Below are 17,588 nucleotides of genomic sequence, written 5' to 3'. Positions count from 1 at the left end.
CAGTGATATTCCAAGGACAAAATATTCTCGGTCCTTTTGTAAGGAGGTGGGGTCACTGAGATGGATTTATTGCACTGTTTGGTAAACTGTCCTCCCCATTTTATTTTATTTTTAAATGTAGCAGGTTTTGCTGAAAGGCAATGCATTTTTAGTTAGCCTGAGTTACCAAACACGGGTTCAGCAGGGATCTCTGCCAAAGGCTAGGTTTAAATGGCTTCAATTAACTGGATTGTCTATGGGAGCCGGGATAGACAGCTGATTTGAAGTGCATCAGGTCAGATTGGCCTTTGGGGAATCCTGATAGATAAAATGGCTTTGTTCATTAAATCGGTTCTTCTTCTTCTTACTATTACAACTGAGCTTTCTAGCAGTGCAGCTGAAACCTATGTGATGTTTCTTATTAAGTGTTTGAAAAAATGAAATGAAACTTTGGGTGAATTCTGCACTCATAGTGAACACACAGAAAAAGAAGCAAATTGCTTCCCTGCCCTGCTGCATGAGTTTAATCAGAATCATTACAAAAAAACTAGGGACGCGGGTGGTGCTGTGGGTTAAACCTCAGCACCTAGGACTTGCTGATCGCATGGTTGGCGGTTCGAATCCCCGCGGCGGGGTGCGCTCCCGTTGCTCGGTCCCAGCGCCTGCCAACCTAGCAGTTCGAAAGCACCCCCGGGTGCAAGTAGATAAATAGGGACTGCTTACTAGCGGGAAGGTAAACGGCATTTCCGTGTGCGGCTCTGGCTCGCCAGAGCAGCTTCGTCACGCTGACCACGTGACCCGGAAGTGTCTGCGGACAGCGCTGGCTCCCGGCCTCTAGAGTGAGATGAGCGCACAACCCTAGAGTCTGTCAAGACTGGCCCGTACGGGCAGGGGTACCTTTACCTTTACTTACAAAAAAACTGTCCCATGAGAACCTGAGGCAGACTGGCTCAAAGCGACCCAAACTGCAGTGACCCCCAGCACAGTGGGGTCAAAAATAAATACCATCCTCTATCATAATCTCCTGGCTGTAAAATCTACAGTGAGTGGTAGTCATTGCTGAGTTGGCTTGAATTCTGTGCCCTTTGGATTGTGATGCTTTGGCAGTTCTGGAAATAATCTGGCTCACAGCCAGGGAGAATTTACACAATTATGTGCTAGTGCAAGGGTAGGGAACCTCAGGTCTGGGGTGGCGTTGAATGTGGCCCTTCAGACTTCTTTATGTGGCCCCTGGTTATGCTTTTTGCATATCTCTTCCTGGCCATACTCCACAAATGCTTTTGCCGGGCTGCAATGTGACTTTGAACAGTGACAAATGCCTTTTGCTTGTCTGGATGGAAGATGGAGAGTTGTGTGTTGAAAGCTCTGACTTTTGCATTGCCCACTATACAAAGCTTATGGCCATGCTCCCCACTGAAACACAGTCCCACAGAAGATTATGGGGAGCTAACTTTTCCAGCCCTAGTGGTGCAAATATTTAGGCATGTTTGTGTTCTGGCCGATTCCCATCCCCTGGTGTCCTGGCATTTATTCTATTGTCCAATCTATAATAACCAGGTAGAGTTACGATTTTTCCTCCTCCACCACCAACAATATCACCCAGTGGGTGAGAATAATCTACTGTGTTAGGCTGTGGGTACAAGTACAAACCAGTTAGGATGTAACTCTGCATGATCTTCTGCCCTTACTAAGCCTCCCAGGAAGCCAGTAACAGGTTGATTATCTGCTACTTTGAATGCTTCTCTCAATGTTCCAAACTGAAAAGAAAGCGTGTGTGGTTTTGATATTATTTTAATAATTGTCAGCATATAAGGTAAAGGTAAAGGTACCCCTGCCCGTACGGGCCAGTCTTGACAGACTCTAGGGTTGTGCTCCCATCTCACTCAAGAGGCCGGGGCCAGCGCTGTCCGGAGACACTTCCGGGTCACGTGGCCAGCGTGACAAGCTGCATCTGGCGAGCCAGAGCCGCACACAGAAACGCTGTTTACCTTCCCGCTAGTAAGCGGTCCCTATTTATCTACTTGCACCCGGGGGTGCTTTCAAACTGCTAGGTTGGCAGGCGCTGGGACCGAGCAACGGGAGCGCACCCCGCCGCGGGGATTCGAACCGCCGACCTTTCGATCGGCAAGCCCTAGGCGCTGAGGCTTTTACCCACAGCGCCACCCGCGTCCCACTGTCAGCATATAACATGCCCTTTAAGATCCTTACTAGGCCCCGTCATAACTGGGGCTCCTGCAACTCTGTTCTAGTCTATGGGGTACTCTATTTTACTCATAGCTGTCAACCGTCCCTTATTTGGCGGGAAAGTCCCTTATCCCAGCGCTGTGTCCCGCTGCTGTCCCTTATTGATGATGTCCCTTAAATTTCACAGGTTTCAAAGGAAACCTTGCCTGCCGGCCAAGGAGGAGGGAGGCTCCAACTGTGTTGCTTGGCTGTGTTGCTCACCCAATAAGGAGTCTAAGAACAACTGGGGGGGGTGGAGCTTGCATGCCTTGTGCCAATCAAATCGGCTGCGTTGCTTGGGGACTTGCCTTTGCTCAGCGCTTCCCAGAGGAGAGGTGATGTGGTTTTCCTTGCTGCATCCCCTTTGCCGGGTTGCTGTGCTGTGGGAACCACCGCTTGAGGCTTCGTTTGGCTGCTGGCTGGGCTTTCTGCCTTTGGCTCGGAGGGGATCAGAAGTCGAACATAGCTGTGTTCAGAAAATTCCTTATTTTGGCTGCTGATCCCTTATTTTCGAGGCTGCTGGTCCCTTATTTTCAAATCTGTAAGTTGACAGCTATGATTTTACTGGGTACCCCATAAAGTCAGTTTTCAGCCTGACTTACCTCTGTCAAGGCTCCTGGTGTTTTTTTACGGGAATATCTGAAAGGGATATTCAAAAAGAATCCAAGCACATGCTTCCATTGTATGTCTTTCAAACGGCCTGCCCAAGACATTTTGACACCTGAGGTAAAGCACAAAATGTCCCACTTTCCCAGCAGGGGAACGTGAGGTGAAGATTTACATCATGAACAAGATGAGGGGATAAAGATCTAAGTCTGAATTTGCTGTCCTTGCGCATCCTGCCACCTGAGGCAGTGGCCTCACCGTGCCTCTTGACTGGGCTGGCCCATACTAGGAGTAGAGGGAGCTCTTAAAGAAGTGTATAGATGGCTTTCAGTCTGTTGCTAACGTGGAATGTTGTCTTTCGCAGAGAAAGCGTAGAGAGCCTTATTCAAAAGCATTCCTATGCACGATCCCCCATCAGAACCTATGGAGCAGAGGATGAAGTTCTGGGAGACGAGAACCAAGCCGCCCAAAGCAGAGGTAGGAGAAGATCTGATCTTGAAGAGGTTCAAGATCAGAACCTTTGGTGCTTTCAAACGAGCCCACAATTTGGAAAGAGGAGGCACCCCTTCTTCCATGCAATTCCTGTATCGTCATGAATCTGATTATGCACAATGCTTGGAATCTGCGTGCCCTCTCCTTTTATTAATCAATTATTTTTAAATGATCCAAGATAAATAAATAAAATTTGTTAATTATTTTTAAATAACCGGCCCCCTGAAGAAGATCAGCTCTGTCTGCTGTGCATGGGGCAGTGACTCCTAATAATAATAATAATAATAATAATAATAATAATAATAATAATAATAATTTTATTTATACCCCACCCTCCCCAGCCAAGACCGGGTTCAAGGCGGCTAACACCCGATATAAAAACAAATTGATTGAAATACAACTTAAAAACAAGATTAAAACACAACATTAAAATATTAAAATACAGCCTCATTTCAATGGAAACTCAAATCAAAAACTTTTTTGGGGATGATAATGTCAAGTCTTCACCAAGGCTAACTTTCCAGACTGGTCCTACATGGGCCAGAAAAAAGCCAGGGAAGTCCCCAAATAGGAGTTCCATCACAGAAGGAAAAGGAAAGAGGGGAAGGGGATCAGGATGATTCCAAGCCAAAGGCCAGGCGGAACAACTCTGCCTTACAGGCCCTGCGGAAAGAAATCAGATCCTGCAGGGCCCTGGTCTCATGAGACGAGTGTTCCACCAGGCTGGAGCCAGTGTTGAGAAGGCCCTGGCTCTGGTTGAGAAGGCCCCTGACCTCATGTAGTCTTGCTATGGCAGCCCCATTACTTACATCAGTTGGTACATTGGATTTAGTTGCTCTTATGCAAACCTCCACTCTTTTCCTTTGTTTGCAGGATCAGCTTTTACCACTTCCGACAACCTGCCCCTCAGTTCCTGGGTCTCGTCGACATCAAGTTTCCCGGGATTCCAACACCCGCAGTCCTTGACTGCTCTTGGTTCCGGTGCTGCATCCATAGCCACACCGATTCCTCACCCGATCCAAGGCTCCCTGCCCCCATACAGCCGCCTGGGAATGCCTCTAACCCCTTCTGCCATTGCCAGCTCGATGCAGGGCAGTGGCCCGACCTTCCCTTCTTTCCACATGCCCAGGTACCACCACTATTTTCAGCAGGGTCCTTACGCAGCGATCCAGGGACTGCGCCACTCCTCTGCGGTGATGACCCCTTTTGTATGACTGACCTAAGGCGAGAGAAGCCAAGACTTGGCAGGCAAACCAGCCTGGGCCTGTTGGGAAGGCCCAGGGCGAAACGACTAAGGAAACCAGCTTGCATAAAGGCATTGTGGAGTTAGCTCCCTCCTCTTGAAGGATCCGTGTTAAGGGATGGTTAAGGGAGCTCGAGTGGCTCTGAAAATGGGCATGGCCCAAGGGACTCCAAATGTTGCGAGGTCTCTAATTAAACGCTGAACGATCTGAAGGTGCATCATAACCACTAGATGTGAGGCTGCCATCATGCAGCAGTGTATAGTTTGAATTGTGTATAGACTTCCCCTCCTGACAGAGGCCAAAGAGGCAATACTGTGCTGATAACTTCATTGCTTTTTATGAATGGGGTGGGGGGGGCGCGATATTTGTTGCTTTGAGCATGTTTAGGCTACTTCAGCATTAAGCTCGCTATGAAAGAAACAGAAGGAAAAGACTGCACCATTCCCTTCCCCGTACCATCCTTTAAACTCCTTTATTTTAAATACGGAATCCAGTTAGTTAAGAACACTGGGCATAATCCGCTGGAATTCCTCCTGCATGAGCCTTGTTTGAAATGAATGGAAGCTGTTTCACCAAACCATAGATAAGGTTAACCACAGTTTGCCAAATTCAGATGATAGAACGTGCCAATGGTTCATATAGCTCAGGTGTTTTTTTCTTGGATACTGACAGCAGCAGGGATGGTAAAACAGGGTGACTGAAGATTGCTCTGCATTCCGTTATTTCATTCACAGCTCATTGCAAATGTTGGGACAATTTGTGGGGTACTAATCTATGGCGCCTGTCACATGCACCTCACTCTTACCATCTGCAATGGCGATATATCTGGAATTGGTGAGGTTTAGCACTGTGTTACTTTGAAGAACGTTGTACAAGGCTGAAGAGCGGCAGCTTCAGGCTTCGCCTGTCTGTTACTCAGCCCTGATCCATACATGTTGCTCTGGGGCTGGATCTTATGACTAGATCCCATGCCTGCCCAGTAATTTGGTAGGATCGTATAAGCAGTATTGATACCAGTGTCTGTGGGCCATATTGGGTGTGTCCATGTGGTCCCTGGGGGCCTATTTATTTATTTTTGTACTTTTCCATCCTGCCGTTCTTCCACCATGGAACTCAAGGTAGGATACATGGGATTTCCTGGTGATCTCCCATCTGGGCATATGCCAAAACTGCTTAGCTTCAGCAAGATGGCTGCATCATGCGGACCAAGAGCACACCCTTAATTGATCACCAGACATTATTGAAGCATTGTGGGAGGCCACAACAGATAACTGACAACTCCATTGGTCTGACATTGTATCTACAAGGCCTACCTGTGCTAGAAAAATATGTGGCAGAGGAACATTTAGAAGTGGGAGGTTGTTGGCACCTGCCGTTGTTCACCTTCAAGGCCTTCTTCCTTGCATAATTGTATTTTGGAACAAAAGGTGAGACGTGAAGCGTTTCCTTTCCCTGATTATTATGTAACGCAGAACACTACAAATTCAGTAGATAGGCATCAAGAGTTTCCGTAATGAGAACGAGCATGGAAAAACTCAAAGAGGTACCTTTGTGGTCCTTGCTGAAAATTAGAAAAACGCAATAGGGAAAACCTCAGTCCTGGAAGGGTGGTGGAATCCAACCCAGTCCCAATCAGACGCCCTGAATGGGAACACGTATTTGTAATATGGAAAGACCGAGAGGAGCAGAAAGCCACATCTCAAGATGAGTCAACAATGCCCCAACCAGCATTTTTTCAATTCATTGTTTAAGCAAGTTCCTAGCTAAAGAACCGAAAGCATTGAAACTACATTCTAAAAGGCCCAATAAATTTTCAGTTCTCTTGATTTCTAATTCCATAGTATGAAGATTTATCCAATGGATAAACTGGGGGCTGCAAAGGATTGCAACCTTGGTGTTGCCCAATCCTGTTGAGAAAGATCTAGAGAACGTTAAGGGAGGGTGGCACCACAAAACCATTAGCTGTATGGGGCTGCTTAAAACTGACTCTCTGGCTGCTTTAGCAATGTGGAGAGCCTGTAGTGTTTAGGATCTGGCTCTGCAATGAGACATTACATTACCATGTTCCCAGAACCCAGTGGTTGTTGGCACCCAACAGTAGGTGGCGTTAGAGCCAAGGACAGGCTGAGACAACTAATTATCATTTTGTCTTCACCCTTCTTGCTGCTGAGTTCTATAAGACCAACAGGGAGTCATGGTGTAGTGGGGGGCAGTTGTCCCGGACACAAAATTGTTAGGGGCGCAAAATTTCAACACTCGCTGCTGCCTCAATACAGCTGTGTGCTTCCGTTGCTCGGCTCCATTGAAAACGGCTTCTCCATGCAAACCAGGAAGTGATGCAGACACCATTAGGCAGTTGAATGTGCATGTGTCCTCCATCCGTTTCTCTCCATCCCACCCCCTTTTCATGGCCCCGGGCACAGGCAACCCACGCTACGCCACTGACAAGTTGTAAGTAAGAAGGTAGGTAGCAGGAAAGTGAGAGCAGGGTGAAGTTGTGGGGCACTGTCCCGTTTGCCCTAATGGACCTACCTCCGCTGCCTGAATCTGCTTGCAAATCCATGGAAGAAGGTTGGAAATGATGGTAGAAACTGCTTACCTGACAGTGATGGGAAAGAAGACCAAACAATCAGTTCCTCCCCACAGGTTCGTAGCTGCTGCAGTTGGTTCATCCTAAGCCTAAGGGCCGGTGATTTAAACCAGACTTAGGGGCACATGTAGTTTATCTGCCAATTGTGGGCAGATAAACACTGAAATGGCTGCTCAAACTAGTGGGCGCAGTAGAAGACTTTGTGGGGCTGTTAGGCACCCATCAAATTTCATGATGTAAGTAAGGGTTGCTTCTTCTCATTTCTGCAAAATGTGTCATGTCACCTTTGCATGTGTTGAGCATTTCCCAGTACAGTGGTACCTCAGGTTACATATGCTTCAGGTTACAGACTCTACTAACCCAGAAATAGCATCTCAGGTTAAGAACTTTGCTTCAGGATGAGAACAGAAATTGTGCTCCGACAGCACAGCAGCAGCAGGAGGCCCCACTAGCTAAAGTGGTGCTTCAGGTTAAGAACAGTTTCAGGTTAAGAACGGACCTCCGGAACGAATTAAGTACTTAACCCGAGGTACCACTGTACTGCAGAGATTTGTCAGAAGCTGCACCTGAGCACTGAAGCTGTTGGACTGGGATGCCTTTAGGGTTGGGGAGTCAGCTAAACCTTTTCCTTTTCACTTTTCCAACTTGCTTTACCACAAAGTCAGATTCTTTGTTTTTCCTGCTCATTATATGCAGTAAATATGGTTCTGGTACTTCCTGAATCTTAACGGGATGAAGGGTTTATTTATGACAATTTCTGGTTTAAAAGATCAGGGTTTGATATTGTTTTAAAATACTGAAGAAAGTGATTTCGGTCAATAAATGTGTTACTTTCTAAATAACTTCTTTTTAAAAGGATTTTGGACAAAAAAAATACAGATTGCTGTATTTTAGCTTTGGCACATTTTAAACGAGCATTTAGTTTCTTACTGTAATACCAGAAATAGGAGGAAAGTGTTTCTGTAAACATAGGGAAAGTAAAAATTGGAGGTAGTCTCTCTTAACAGAATGTATTACAGGTCTGTTTGCTGTGTTAAATGGTTTAAATTAATTGTGTGAACACATTCACCATGTAATGACGTGTGTGTGTGCGTAATTTGGGAGGTGAGGGCAAAATGTTTTACGAAAAAGAAGTTGAGTATGTAAGACTGCAATCCGAAATCCACTTATCTGGGAGAAAATCCCATTGAGCACAGTGGGACTAATATCTGTGTCAAGGTGTATAGGCTTGCACTGCAAATTAGAAAACAATATCCAGCATCAACAACCAAAAGATTCTTTTTAAGTGCAATATATTTATTTCTGCCAGAAATATAATATCAACATGATGTGATATTTCAAGCACTAAATGTGATTTGTAAACAGCTTAAAATGATTATATATAAATATATATATATATCACAAAGTTGTACATAAGTGCAAATGTGTGGATATTCATTTTTTCCTTTCATTAAAATACTGGGATTTTTAAATATGGTATGTGTTCATTTGTTCAAGCTTGTTTCGATTTTAAACCATTTGACATACAGTACTTTTGAAACGCCATGCGGAACACCTGCTGGCTACCAGCACCCCAAAGTCAAGACCCAAAGCTGGACTTGAGGACAAATAGGCCTCTCTCATGTTTATATTCCCCAGCTGGTATTGAGAGCCAAACTGCCTCTGTTTGTGGAAGCAGCAAGTATCCATCTTGATTAGTAAAGGTAAAGGGACCCTTGACCATTAGGTCCAGTCGTGGACGACTCTGGGGTTGCGGCGCTCATCTCGCTTTACAGGCCGAGGGAGCAGGCGTACAGCTTCCGGGTCATGTGGCCAGCATAACTAAGCCGCTTCTGGCGAACCAGAGCAGCGCATGGAAATGCCGTTTACCTTCCCGCCGGAGTGGTACCTATTTATCTACTTGCACTTTGATGTGTTTTTGAACTGCTAGGTTGGCAGGAGCAGGGACCGAGCAACGGGAGCTCACCCTGTCCCGGGGATTCGAACCACCGACCTTCTGATCGGCAAGTCCTAGGCTCTGTGGTTTAACCCACAGCGCCACCTGCGTCCCATACCACCAACAATACGTAGCAAGTATCAATACTGAGTTACAGTATGTATAGTCCAAATGAACCTGAATAACATTTTATTTAGTTTCTGCATGATTATTAATATTTAGACTAAATGCAGATCTAAGTTCCCAATTCAGAGTCCTAGACTCTGTGGTTTAACCCACAACGCCACCCACGTCTTGATTAGTAGCCACTGATTACTTTCTCCTCCTTGGATTTGTCTTATGCCCAGTGCCGGATTTACGTATGAGCTAAACAAGCTATAGCTTAGGGCTCCACTCTCTTGGGGCTCCCCAAATAAATTAAAGAAAAAAACAACTGGATGTACATTTTCATAATATAAGATAAAAAACCAAATAAAATAAAACCTACATACAGTTACAGCTTAATAATTATTTCACTATTAACATACTTCTTAATTGTATTTCAGTTCAACAATTACTTTGATAAAATGCATATTTTGTTATGTGCAAATGGCTTTAGATACGTATTAGGTCCATAAATGACCATATATCATATATTCAAGACAAAAAACAGCGGCAATTTGTTGTTGACAAAGGACAGCTGGACATATAAAGGGCCCCATCGCCTTCAGTAGCTTAGGGCCTCATCCAACCTAAATCCGGCCCTGCTAATGCCCATTTAAAGCCATCTAAGTCAGCAGTCGTTGCCATGCTCTGTGGTAGCGAATGCCATATAGTGCAGGCCTGATCCTGTGGCATCTCCACTGGGGAGGAGGAACAAGCTTGGTGGCCAGCCAGTGGCACATGCCATTTTTTGAGAGACCTTCTCCTTTGCCCTTTTAATCACACGACTCCCTTTTTATTTGTGTTTTAGCTCAACAGAGCTAATTTGGCACTGGAATCTGGATAGATTTTAGTCTGGGTTTGGTAAGAAACAAATCCAGTTGCACAGTACCAAGGGGCACTGTGGTGTTTGCCCTCTTAGGTGGGTCATAAGGAAAGGGTTAAATGAGTGTGACGTGATTGGCCAGTGGGAACCCAAGGGGAGGAGTTAGAGTTACAGTTGGAGTTGTTGGGAAGTCAGTTGGGAGTTGGAGAAGGAAGAGGGAGGATAAGTCTGTGGGTTGGTCTAGTTTTGATGTGTGAGAGTGAGAGAAACTCTTAGGAGGAGTCAGATAGGCAGTTGGGATAATCAGTTAGAAGTTATTAGGAAGGTATAGGCCGATATAGAGACTAAGGATAAGAAACTGACAAGAAAAATTGCAGCTTTCCCTTAGTCTACGTTTCTGTTCTCCTCTGACTTGGTTCTCCCAGTGGTACATAGGGCCATGGTAGGGACAGAGGAAACTGCCATATATTGAATTAGACCACCCATCAGGGTCTTAGCCAGACTCCATTATTGTGCCTGTCCTGTACTTTCAGGCACAGCCTATAATGAAGGTGTGGAGGGGTGTGTGTGTCATGGAGAAGTCATTTCCCCTTGTCTGACTTCTAGGATATCTTATGGAGTCCTATTTTTCCTGAGCCAAACATTGTAATGGGCAGAGCTTTCCTCCCTGCACGCATGCTTTCCCTTGGGACTCCTCCATACAACTTGTTTACAGTATTGAGTATTCACCCTGATTTGCTTGCACAATGTTTACACAGAGGTTGGACCATGTCCTTTCTTCATTGAACATTTGTTCTGCTTAGTGGGAGGCTGTACAACAAGAAGCATCCATCCAGATTAGCTTGTGCAGTGGTTATTTTTAAGTTTTTTAGGTACCGTACTTAATTACCCTTTCTATACCACTTATCAGAAAGTGGTGTACAGAAAACTAAAGCAACAACAGACAACTTAAGCAGCAGCCATTTTTGAAAGAAAAAAAAAGTCTTAACAGTTAAATACGGAAATGCCAAATGTTAAATACAAAAAAGATAGATGTCATCTGCCTTCCCATTAATTAGTTGTTTATCCCACATCTGTCCCTCTTCTAACTGCAAAAAGTCTGGCTTTAAAAAAAATAAAAATGAATTGATTGCATCAGAGCACCAGAGTGCTTTAAATCCACTTTAACTGTGCACACCTACATTCCTGGTACATGACTGAATCTCTCCTGCAAGATACTGATGGTCTGGAGGTGACCCCAGGCAAAAAAACAAATGACCTTTCAGCATCTTCACACCAGCAGCTTTTATTAAAATTGGCCACACGATGGCATTGTTGCACTGCTGGGGTTGTGAGCTGGAGGGAACAGTCTTCCACTAAGGAGCTCTCATTTTAAAGGAAGGAATGCTAAGCGGAAGAATAGCATAATGTAACAAGAATTGCCTTTGGATTCAACCAACCAGCCATGAAATCTAGCCTTCTGCCTCCAACAGTGCTAAACAAGGAAGCTCATGAGAGATCTAAACCTCCTCCCGGATCACTTAGTTCCAATATTTGCTAATCAGATGCGTTGCCTCTGAATATGATGGCAAGAGAGATGAACACAAGGACAGACAAAGACCTATTGAAACCTTTTGATTCAAAGGTGCTGCCAGAATATGTACAGATGAGAAAGGTACAGGTATATATTCTACTGATAGATATAATTTTCCATGAATTTGTCTACTTTAGAAGATGTCTCTTTTAAGGACATTTAAGCTTGTGGCCATTGCTACCTTGAAGCAGCAATTAACTCTGCAAGTCAGATTTACTGCATGTACGGTATCTGTCCTGCATCCGCTGCGTTCACAATTTTACAAGTCAGACCTGCAACAGAGTGTTGCACTGTATCCCCAGCCTTTTGAAGGAAGAAGAACTTTTGTTCAGGGCTCCAAAGAGGAATTCTGCCCTCCCTTGGATTAGGCCAGTTTTACCAGGAGGGTCATTGTCACACACGCAAATTCCTTCCCCATCCTTGCTCTCTAGCAGCCGCCTGAAAGAGAGCCTCCCTTGGAAAACCAAGCTGGACTGGAAACGCCCAGAGCTTGAAGGGAAAATGACTCCATTGGCACCTTTGCAGCACACTACTCACCCGAGGAATTCCTGGTCGTAATGGAAGTTGACAACCATCCCCAGGAGAGCGATCAGCAGCTGTGGGAAGTTCCAGCGCACAGCGGCCTTGTATTCCTCCATCCTGAAGATGGTGTGCAACAGGATGGTGAGATGTTCCTGGAAGAGAGAGAGGTGCAAGTCACTTTCCCTGCTTTCCTGCAGAATACAGGAACCCCTCGATATCGCCCTGGGAAGAAGGAAGCCAGAAAGCAGGTGGTTCATCCTTACCAGTTGGGTGGCAGATTCCGCCAAGGGGCTTTCGTAAATCTGCTTGGCCATGAGATGGATCAGTTGTTCTGGGTCGGCCGATGCCAAAACCTCCTTCCAAACTCTCTCACAGTCTCTGTGAATGCAAAAACAAGAGCAATGGTCAGATTCAAGTCTTCTGCTTGCTGCCCTGCTCCAGAGAGAGGAAATGGCAGCAAGGGCTTTCTGAGTAAGCCCTGCAGATTCCTAACCTTTCCCTTAGCCCAGTAGAACCTGGAGGGCTCCATACCCGAAGGGAAACTGGAGGAGGTATTCAACCACTTTCTCCAGGCGGTGGTGTGACAAGATGGAGAAAGCGAAGACGGCCATGTTTCTGCCCTCCCCTGTAGGCCCCTGGCTGATGTTATAGAAGGCCTCCAGCAGTACCTTCACCTGTCATGGAAAAGGAGAGAGTTGCTTGGAGAGTACAAGGAAGCAGGGCTGTCTGCAGGCAGATCCCTCCATCCCTCATTGAAAGACCTGTGCCACCATAGCCATCTTCCTTCAAAGGTACCACTCAGGGTCCTGGGGAGTATTGGACCCAGGCAGCTCCAGGGAACCAGTTCCCCTCTCCATTGTGGGCCAAGAGAAGAAGGTTGCCCGTCTGCTCCCAGAGGGAGGAGGGTTCCCCAGTCTTGAACCCATGTTTCTCAGGACCCTTGGCTGAGCTTCTTGTTCTGACATTGCCAGGCCCCTCTCAACAACCATGTGTCCCTGGCCACTCAATGGCATGAGGTTCCCTCCCCTACACCAAAGCGGAGATTCTTCTCCTCTCCTACCTTTGCAGACACCGTATCTCTACTGCTTTGCCGCTAAACTGCTTGATGAATTCTTGCAGTAAGTGGGAGATATCCAGTGGGTTGAAGCTGCTCTCGACAACCAGGTCTCTGGCCAGGAAGCACACGGCCTCCAAGAGCTGCTCCGCAGGGAGAAAGGCGCCAAAGACCTGAAGCAAGAGAGGAAGGTCAGAGATGCCCACAGGGCAGGGCTGGGGAGCAGAAAGTCCAGGTGCTTTCTCTGTGGGACCCAGAACATGAGGCTTGAGAGACAGCGACTTACCCTGGCAAGAGAGTAACAGTTATTCACGAACGATTCAGGAACCGGTCCTCCAGTGGATTTGAGGACCTTCTCAGCTCTGGTGATAAGTATTTGGTTCCTGCCAGTGTCTCTGCAAAGGAAAGCCAAAGGGTTAGTTTGGGTCTTGCTCACCCCCACCCTATGCTGGGATGCATTCTTCCAGTCTTACCTTCGTTGTGCCGCAGGATGGGCAGAAGATGGCAGAGAGCCTCTGCTGCCCGCTGCCTGCTCCCTGGGTCTGGATCCAGTGCACAAAGACAGGAAATCGCCACCAGTTGGCCAAGGGAGGGTGCAGGAAACGCTTCCGATGGCTGAGAAGAAACCCAGAGAAGGGACTGATAATAGAAGCAACCCATCACCATTTTTCCTATAACATTTTAATTAAATCTTCCAAACATTCCAGACCACTGGGGAAGGTCACCGCGTTCTTCCTCTTACCTCACCATGGCAGACAACCCCTGGCTGAAAGTCTCCCGGCAGAAAAGTTGGTTGACGATGGCCGTCTCTACTTCTTCTCCAGTGGTGCCAAGAAGGAGGTGCAGAACTTCCTTAGCCCCTCAGGAACCAAAGCAAGGCCATGATCACCAGGAGGGTCATTGCCACACACTCAAATTCCTTCCCCATCCTTCCTCCCTAGCAGCCGCCTGAAGGAGAGCCTCCCTTGGAAAACCAAGCTGGACTGAAAACCCCCCGAGGCTGAAGGGGAAAGGACTCCATTGGTCCCTTTGCAACACACTACTCACCCGAGGAATTCCTGGTCGTAATGGAAGTTGACCTCCTTCCAAACTCTCTCACAGTCTCTGTGAATGCAAAAACAAGAGCAATGGTCAGATACAAGTCTTCTGCTTGCTGCCATGCTCCAGAGAGAGGAAATGGCAGCAAGGGCTTTCTGAGTAAGCCCTGCAGATTCCTAACTTTCCCTTAGCCCAGTAGAACCTGGAGGGCTCCATACCCGAAGGGAAACTGGAGGAGATATTGCACCACTTTCGCCAGGTGCTGGTGCGACAAGATGGACAACGAGAAGACGGCCATGTCTCTGCCTTGTACTGTAGGCCCCAGGCTGATGTTATAGAAGGCCTCCAGCAGCACCTTCACCTGTCATGGAAAAGGAGAGAGTTGCTTGGAGAGTACAAGGAAGCGGGGCTGTCTGCAGGCAGATCCCTTCATCCCTCATTGAAAGACCTGTGCCACCACAGCCATCTTCCTTCAAAGGTACCACTCAGGGTCCTGGGGAGTATTGGACCCAGGCAGCTCCAGGGAACCAGTTCCCCTCTCCATTGTGGGCCAAGAGAAGAAGCTTGCCCGTCTGCTCCCAGAGGGAGGAGGGTTCCCCAGTCTTGAACCCATGTTTCTCAGGACCCTTGGCTGAGCTTCTTGTTCTGACATTGCCAGGCCCCTCTCAACAACCATGTGTCCCTGGCCACTCAATGGCATGAGGTTGCCTCCCCTACACCAAAGCTCAGATTCTTCTCCTCTCCTACCTTTGCAGACACCTTATCTCTACTGCTTTGCCGCTAAACTGCTTGATGAATTCTTGCAGTAAGTGGGAGATATCCAGTGGGTTGAAGCTGCTCTCGACAACCAGGTCTCTGGCCAGGAAGCACATGGCCTTCAAGAGCTGCTCCGCAGGGAGAAAGGTGCCAAAGACCTGAAGCAAGAGAGGAAGGTCAGAGATGCCCACAGGGCAGGGCTGGGGAGCAGAAAGCCCAGGTGCTTTCTCTGCGGGACCCAGAATATGAGGCTTGAGAGACAGTGACTTACCCTGGCAAGAGAGTAACAGTTATTCACGAACGATTCAGGAACCGGTCCTCCAGTGGATTTGAGGACCTTCTCAGCTCTGGTGATAAGTATTTGGTTCCTGCCAGTGTCTCTGCAAAGGAAAGCCAAAGGGTTAGTTTGGGTCTTGCTCACCCCCACCCTATGCTGGGATGCATTCTTCCAGTCTTACCTTCGTTGTGCCACAGGATGGCAGAAGCTGGCAGAGAGCCTCTGCTGCCCGCTGCCTGCTCCCTGGGTCTGGATCCAGTGCACAAAGACAGGAAATCGCCACCAGTTGGCCAAGGGAGGGTGCAGGAAGCGCTTCCGATGGCTGAGAAGAAACCCAGAGAAGGGACTGATAAGAGAAGCAACCCATCACCATTTTTCCTATAACATTTTAATTAAATCTTCCAAACATTCCAGACCACTGGGGAAGGTCACCGCATTCTTCCTCTTACCTCACCATGGCAGACAACCCCTGGCTGAAAGTCTCCCGGCAGAAAAGTTGGTTGACGATGGCCGTCTCTACTTCTTCTCCAGTGGTGCCAAGAAGGAGGTGCAGAACTTCCTTAGCCCCTCTGGAACCAAAGCAAGGCCATGATCACCAGGAGGGTCATTGCCACACACTCAAATTCCTTCCCCATCCTTCCTCCCTAGCAGCCGCCTGAAGGAGAGCCTCCCTTGGAAAACCAAGCTGGACTGAAAACCCCCCGAGGCTGAAGGGGAAAGGACTCCATTGGTCCCTTTGCAACACACTACTCACCCGAGGAATTCCTGGTCGTAATGGAAGTTGACCTCCTTCCAAACTCTCTCACAGTCTCTGTGAATGCAAAAACAAGAGCAATGGTCAGATACAAGTCTTCTGCTCGCTGCCATGCTCCAGAGAGAGGAAATGGCAGCAAGGGCTTTCTGAGTAAGCCCTGCAGATTCCTAACCTTTCCCTTAGCCCAGTAGAACCTGGAGGGCTCCATACCTGAAGGGAAACTGGAGGAGATATTGCACCACTTTCGCCAGGTGCTGGTGCGACAAGATGGACAACGAGAAGACGGCCATGTCTCTGCCTTGTACTGTAGGCCCCTGGCTGATATTATAGAAGGCCTCCAGCAGCACCTTCACCTGTCATGGAAAAGGAGAGAGTTGCTTGGAGAGTACAAGGAAGCGGGGTTGTCTGCAGGCAGATCCCTCCATCCCTCATTGAAAGACCTGTGCCACCATAGCCATCTTCCTTCAAAGGCACCACTCAGGGTCCTGGGGAGTATTGGACCCAGGCAGCTCCAGGGAACCAGTTCCCCTCTCCATTGTGGGCCAAGAGAAGAAGCTTGCCCGTCTGCTCCCAGAGGGAGGAGGGTTCCCCAGTCTTGAACCCATGTTTCTCAGGACCCTTGGCTGAGCTTCTTGTTCTGACATTGCCAGGCCCCTCTCAACAACCATGTGTCCCTGGCCACTCAATGGCATGAGGTTCCCTCCCCTACACCAAAGCTCAGATTCTTCTCCTCTCCTACCTTTGCAGACACCTTATCTCTACTGCTTTGCCGCTAAACTGCTTGATGAATTCTTGCAGTAAGTGGGAGATATCCAGTGGGTTGAAGCTGCTCTCGACAACCAGGTCTCTGGCCAGGAAGCACATGGCCTTCAAGAGCTGCTCCGCAGGGAGAAAGGCGCCAAAGACCTGAAGCAAGAGAGGAAGGTCAGAGATGCCCACAGGGCAGGGCTGGGGAGCAGAAAGCCCAGGTGCTTTCTCTGTGGGACCCAGAACATGAGGCTTGAGAGACAGCGACTTACCCTGGCAAGAGAGTAACAGTTATTCACGAACGATTCAGAAACCGGTCCTCCAGTGTATTTGAGGACCTTCTCAGCTCTGGTGATAAGTATTTGGTTCCTGCCAGTGTCTCTGCAAAGGAAAGCCAAAGGGTTAGTTTGGGTGTTGCTCACCCCCACCCTATGCTGGGATGCATTCTTCCAGTCTTACCTTCGTTGTGCCACAGGATGGCAGAAGCTGGCAGAGAGCCTCTGCTGCCCGCTGCCTGCTCCCTGGGTCTGGATCCAGTGCACAAAGACAGGAAATCGCCACCAGTTGGCCAAGGGAGGGTGCAGGAAGCGCTTCCGATGGCTGAGAAGAAACCCAGAGAAGGGACTGATAAGAGAAGCAACCCATCACCATTTTTCCTATAACATTTTAATTAAATCTTCCAAACATTCCAGACCACTGGGGAAGGTCACCGCGTTCTTCCTCTTACCTCACCATGGCAGACAACCCCTGGCTGAAAGTCTCCCGGCAGAAAAGTTGGTTGACGATGGCCGTCTCTACTTCTTCTCCAGTGGTGCCAAGAAGGAGGTGCA

At 47.7% G+C, this 17,588-nt stretch overlaps 1 protein-coding gene across 2 annotated transcripts in view; it reads left to right on the top strand.

The window, feature by feature from the left end:
- TBX20 (T-box transcription factor 20) overlaps nt 1–4,755 on the top strand; it is a 42,166-nt gene extending 37,411 nt beyond the window's left edge. For both annotated transcript variants that reach the window (XM_028750205.2, XM_028750206.2), the window contains exons 7-8: nt 3,173–3,285; nt 4,174–4,755. In XM_028750205.2, the coding sequence (XP_028606038.2) occupies nt 3,173–3,285; nt 4,174–4,514 (454 nt within the window). In that variant the 3' untranslated portion in view covers nt 4,515–4,755. The remainder of the gene's footprint in view (nt 1–3,172; nt 3,286–4,173) is intronic.
- The last annotated feature ends 12,833 nt before the right edge of the window (nt 4,756–17,588 follow it).

This window comes from Podarcis muralis, chromosome 12 (genome assembly GCF_964188315.1).
Source record: "Podarcis muralis chromosome 12, rPodMur119.hap1.1, whole genome shotgun sequence".
NCBI classification, from domain to species: domain Eukaryota; kingdom Metazoa; phylum Chordata; class Lepidosauria; order Squamata; family Lacertidae; genus Podarcis; species Podarcis muralis.
The sequence above is the reverse complement of the archived record's forward strand: the minus strand, read 5'-3'. Positions and strand labels throughout refer to the sequence as shown.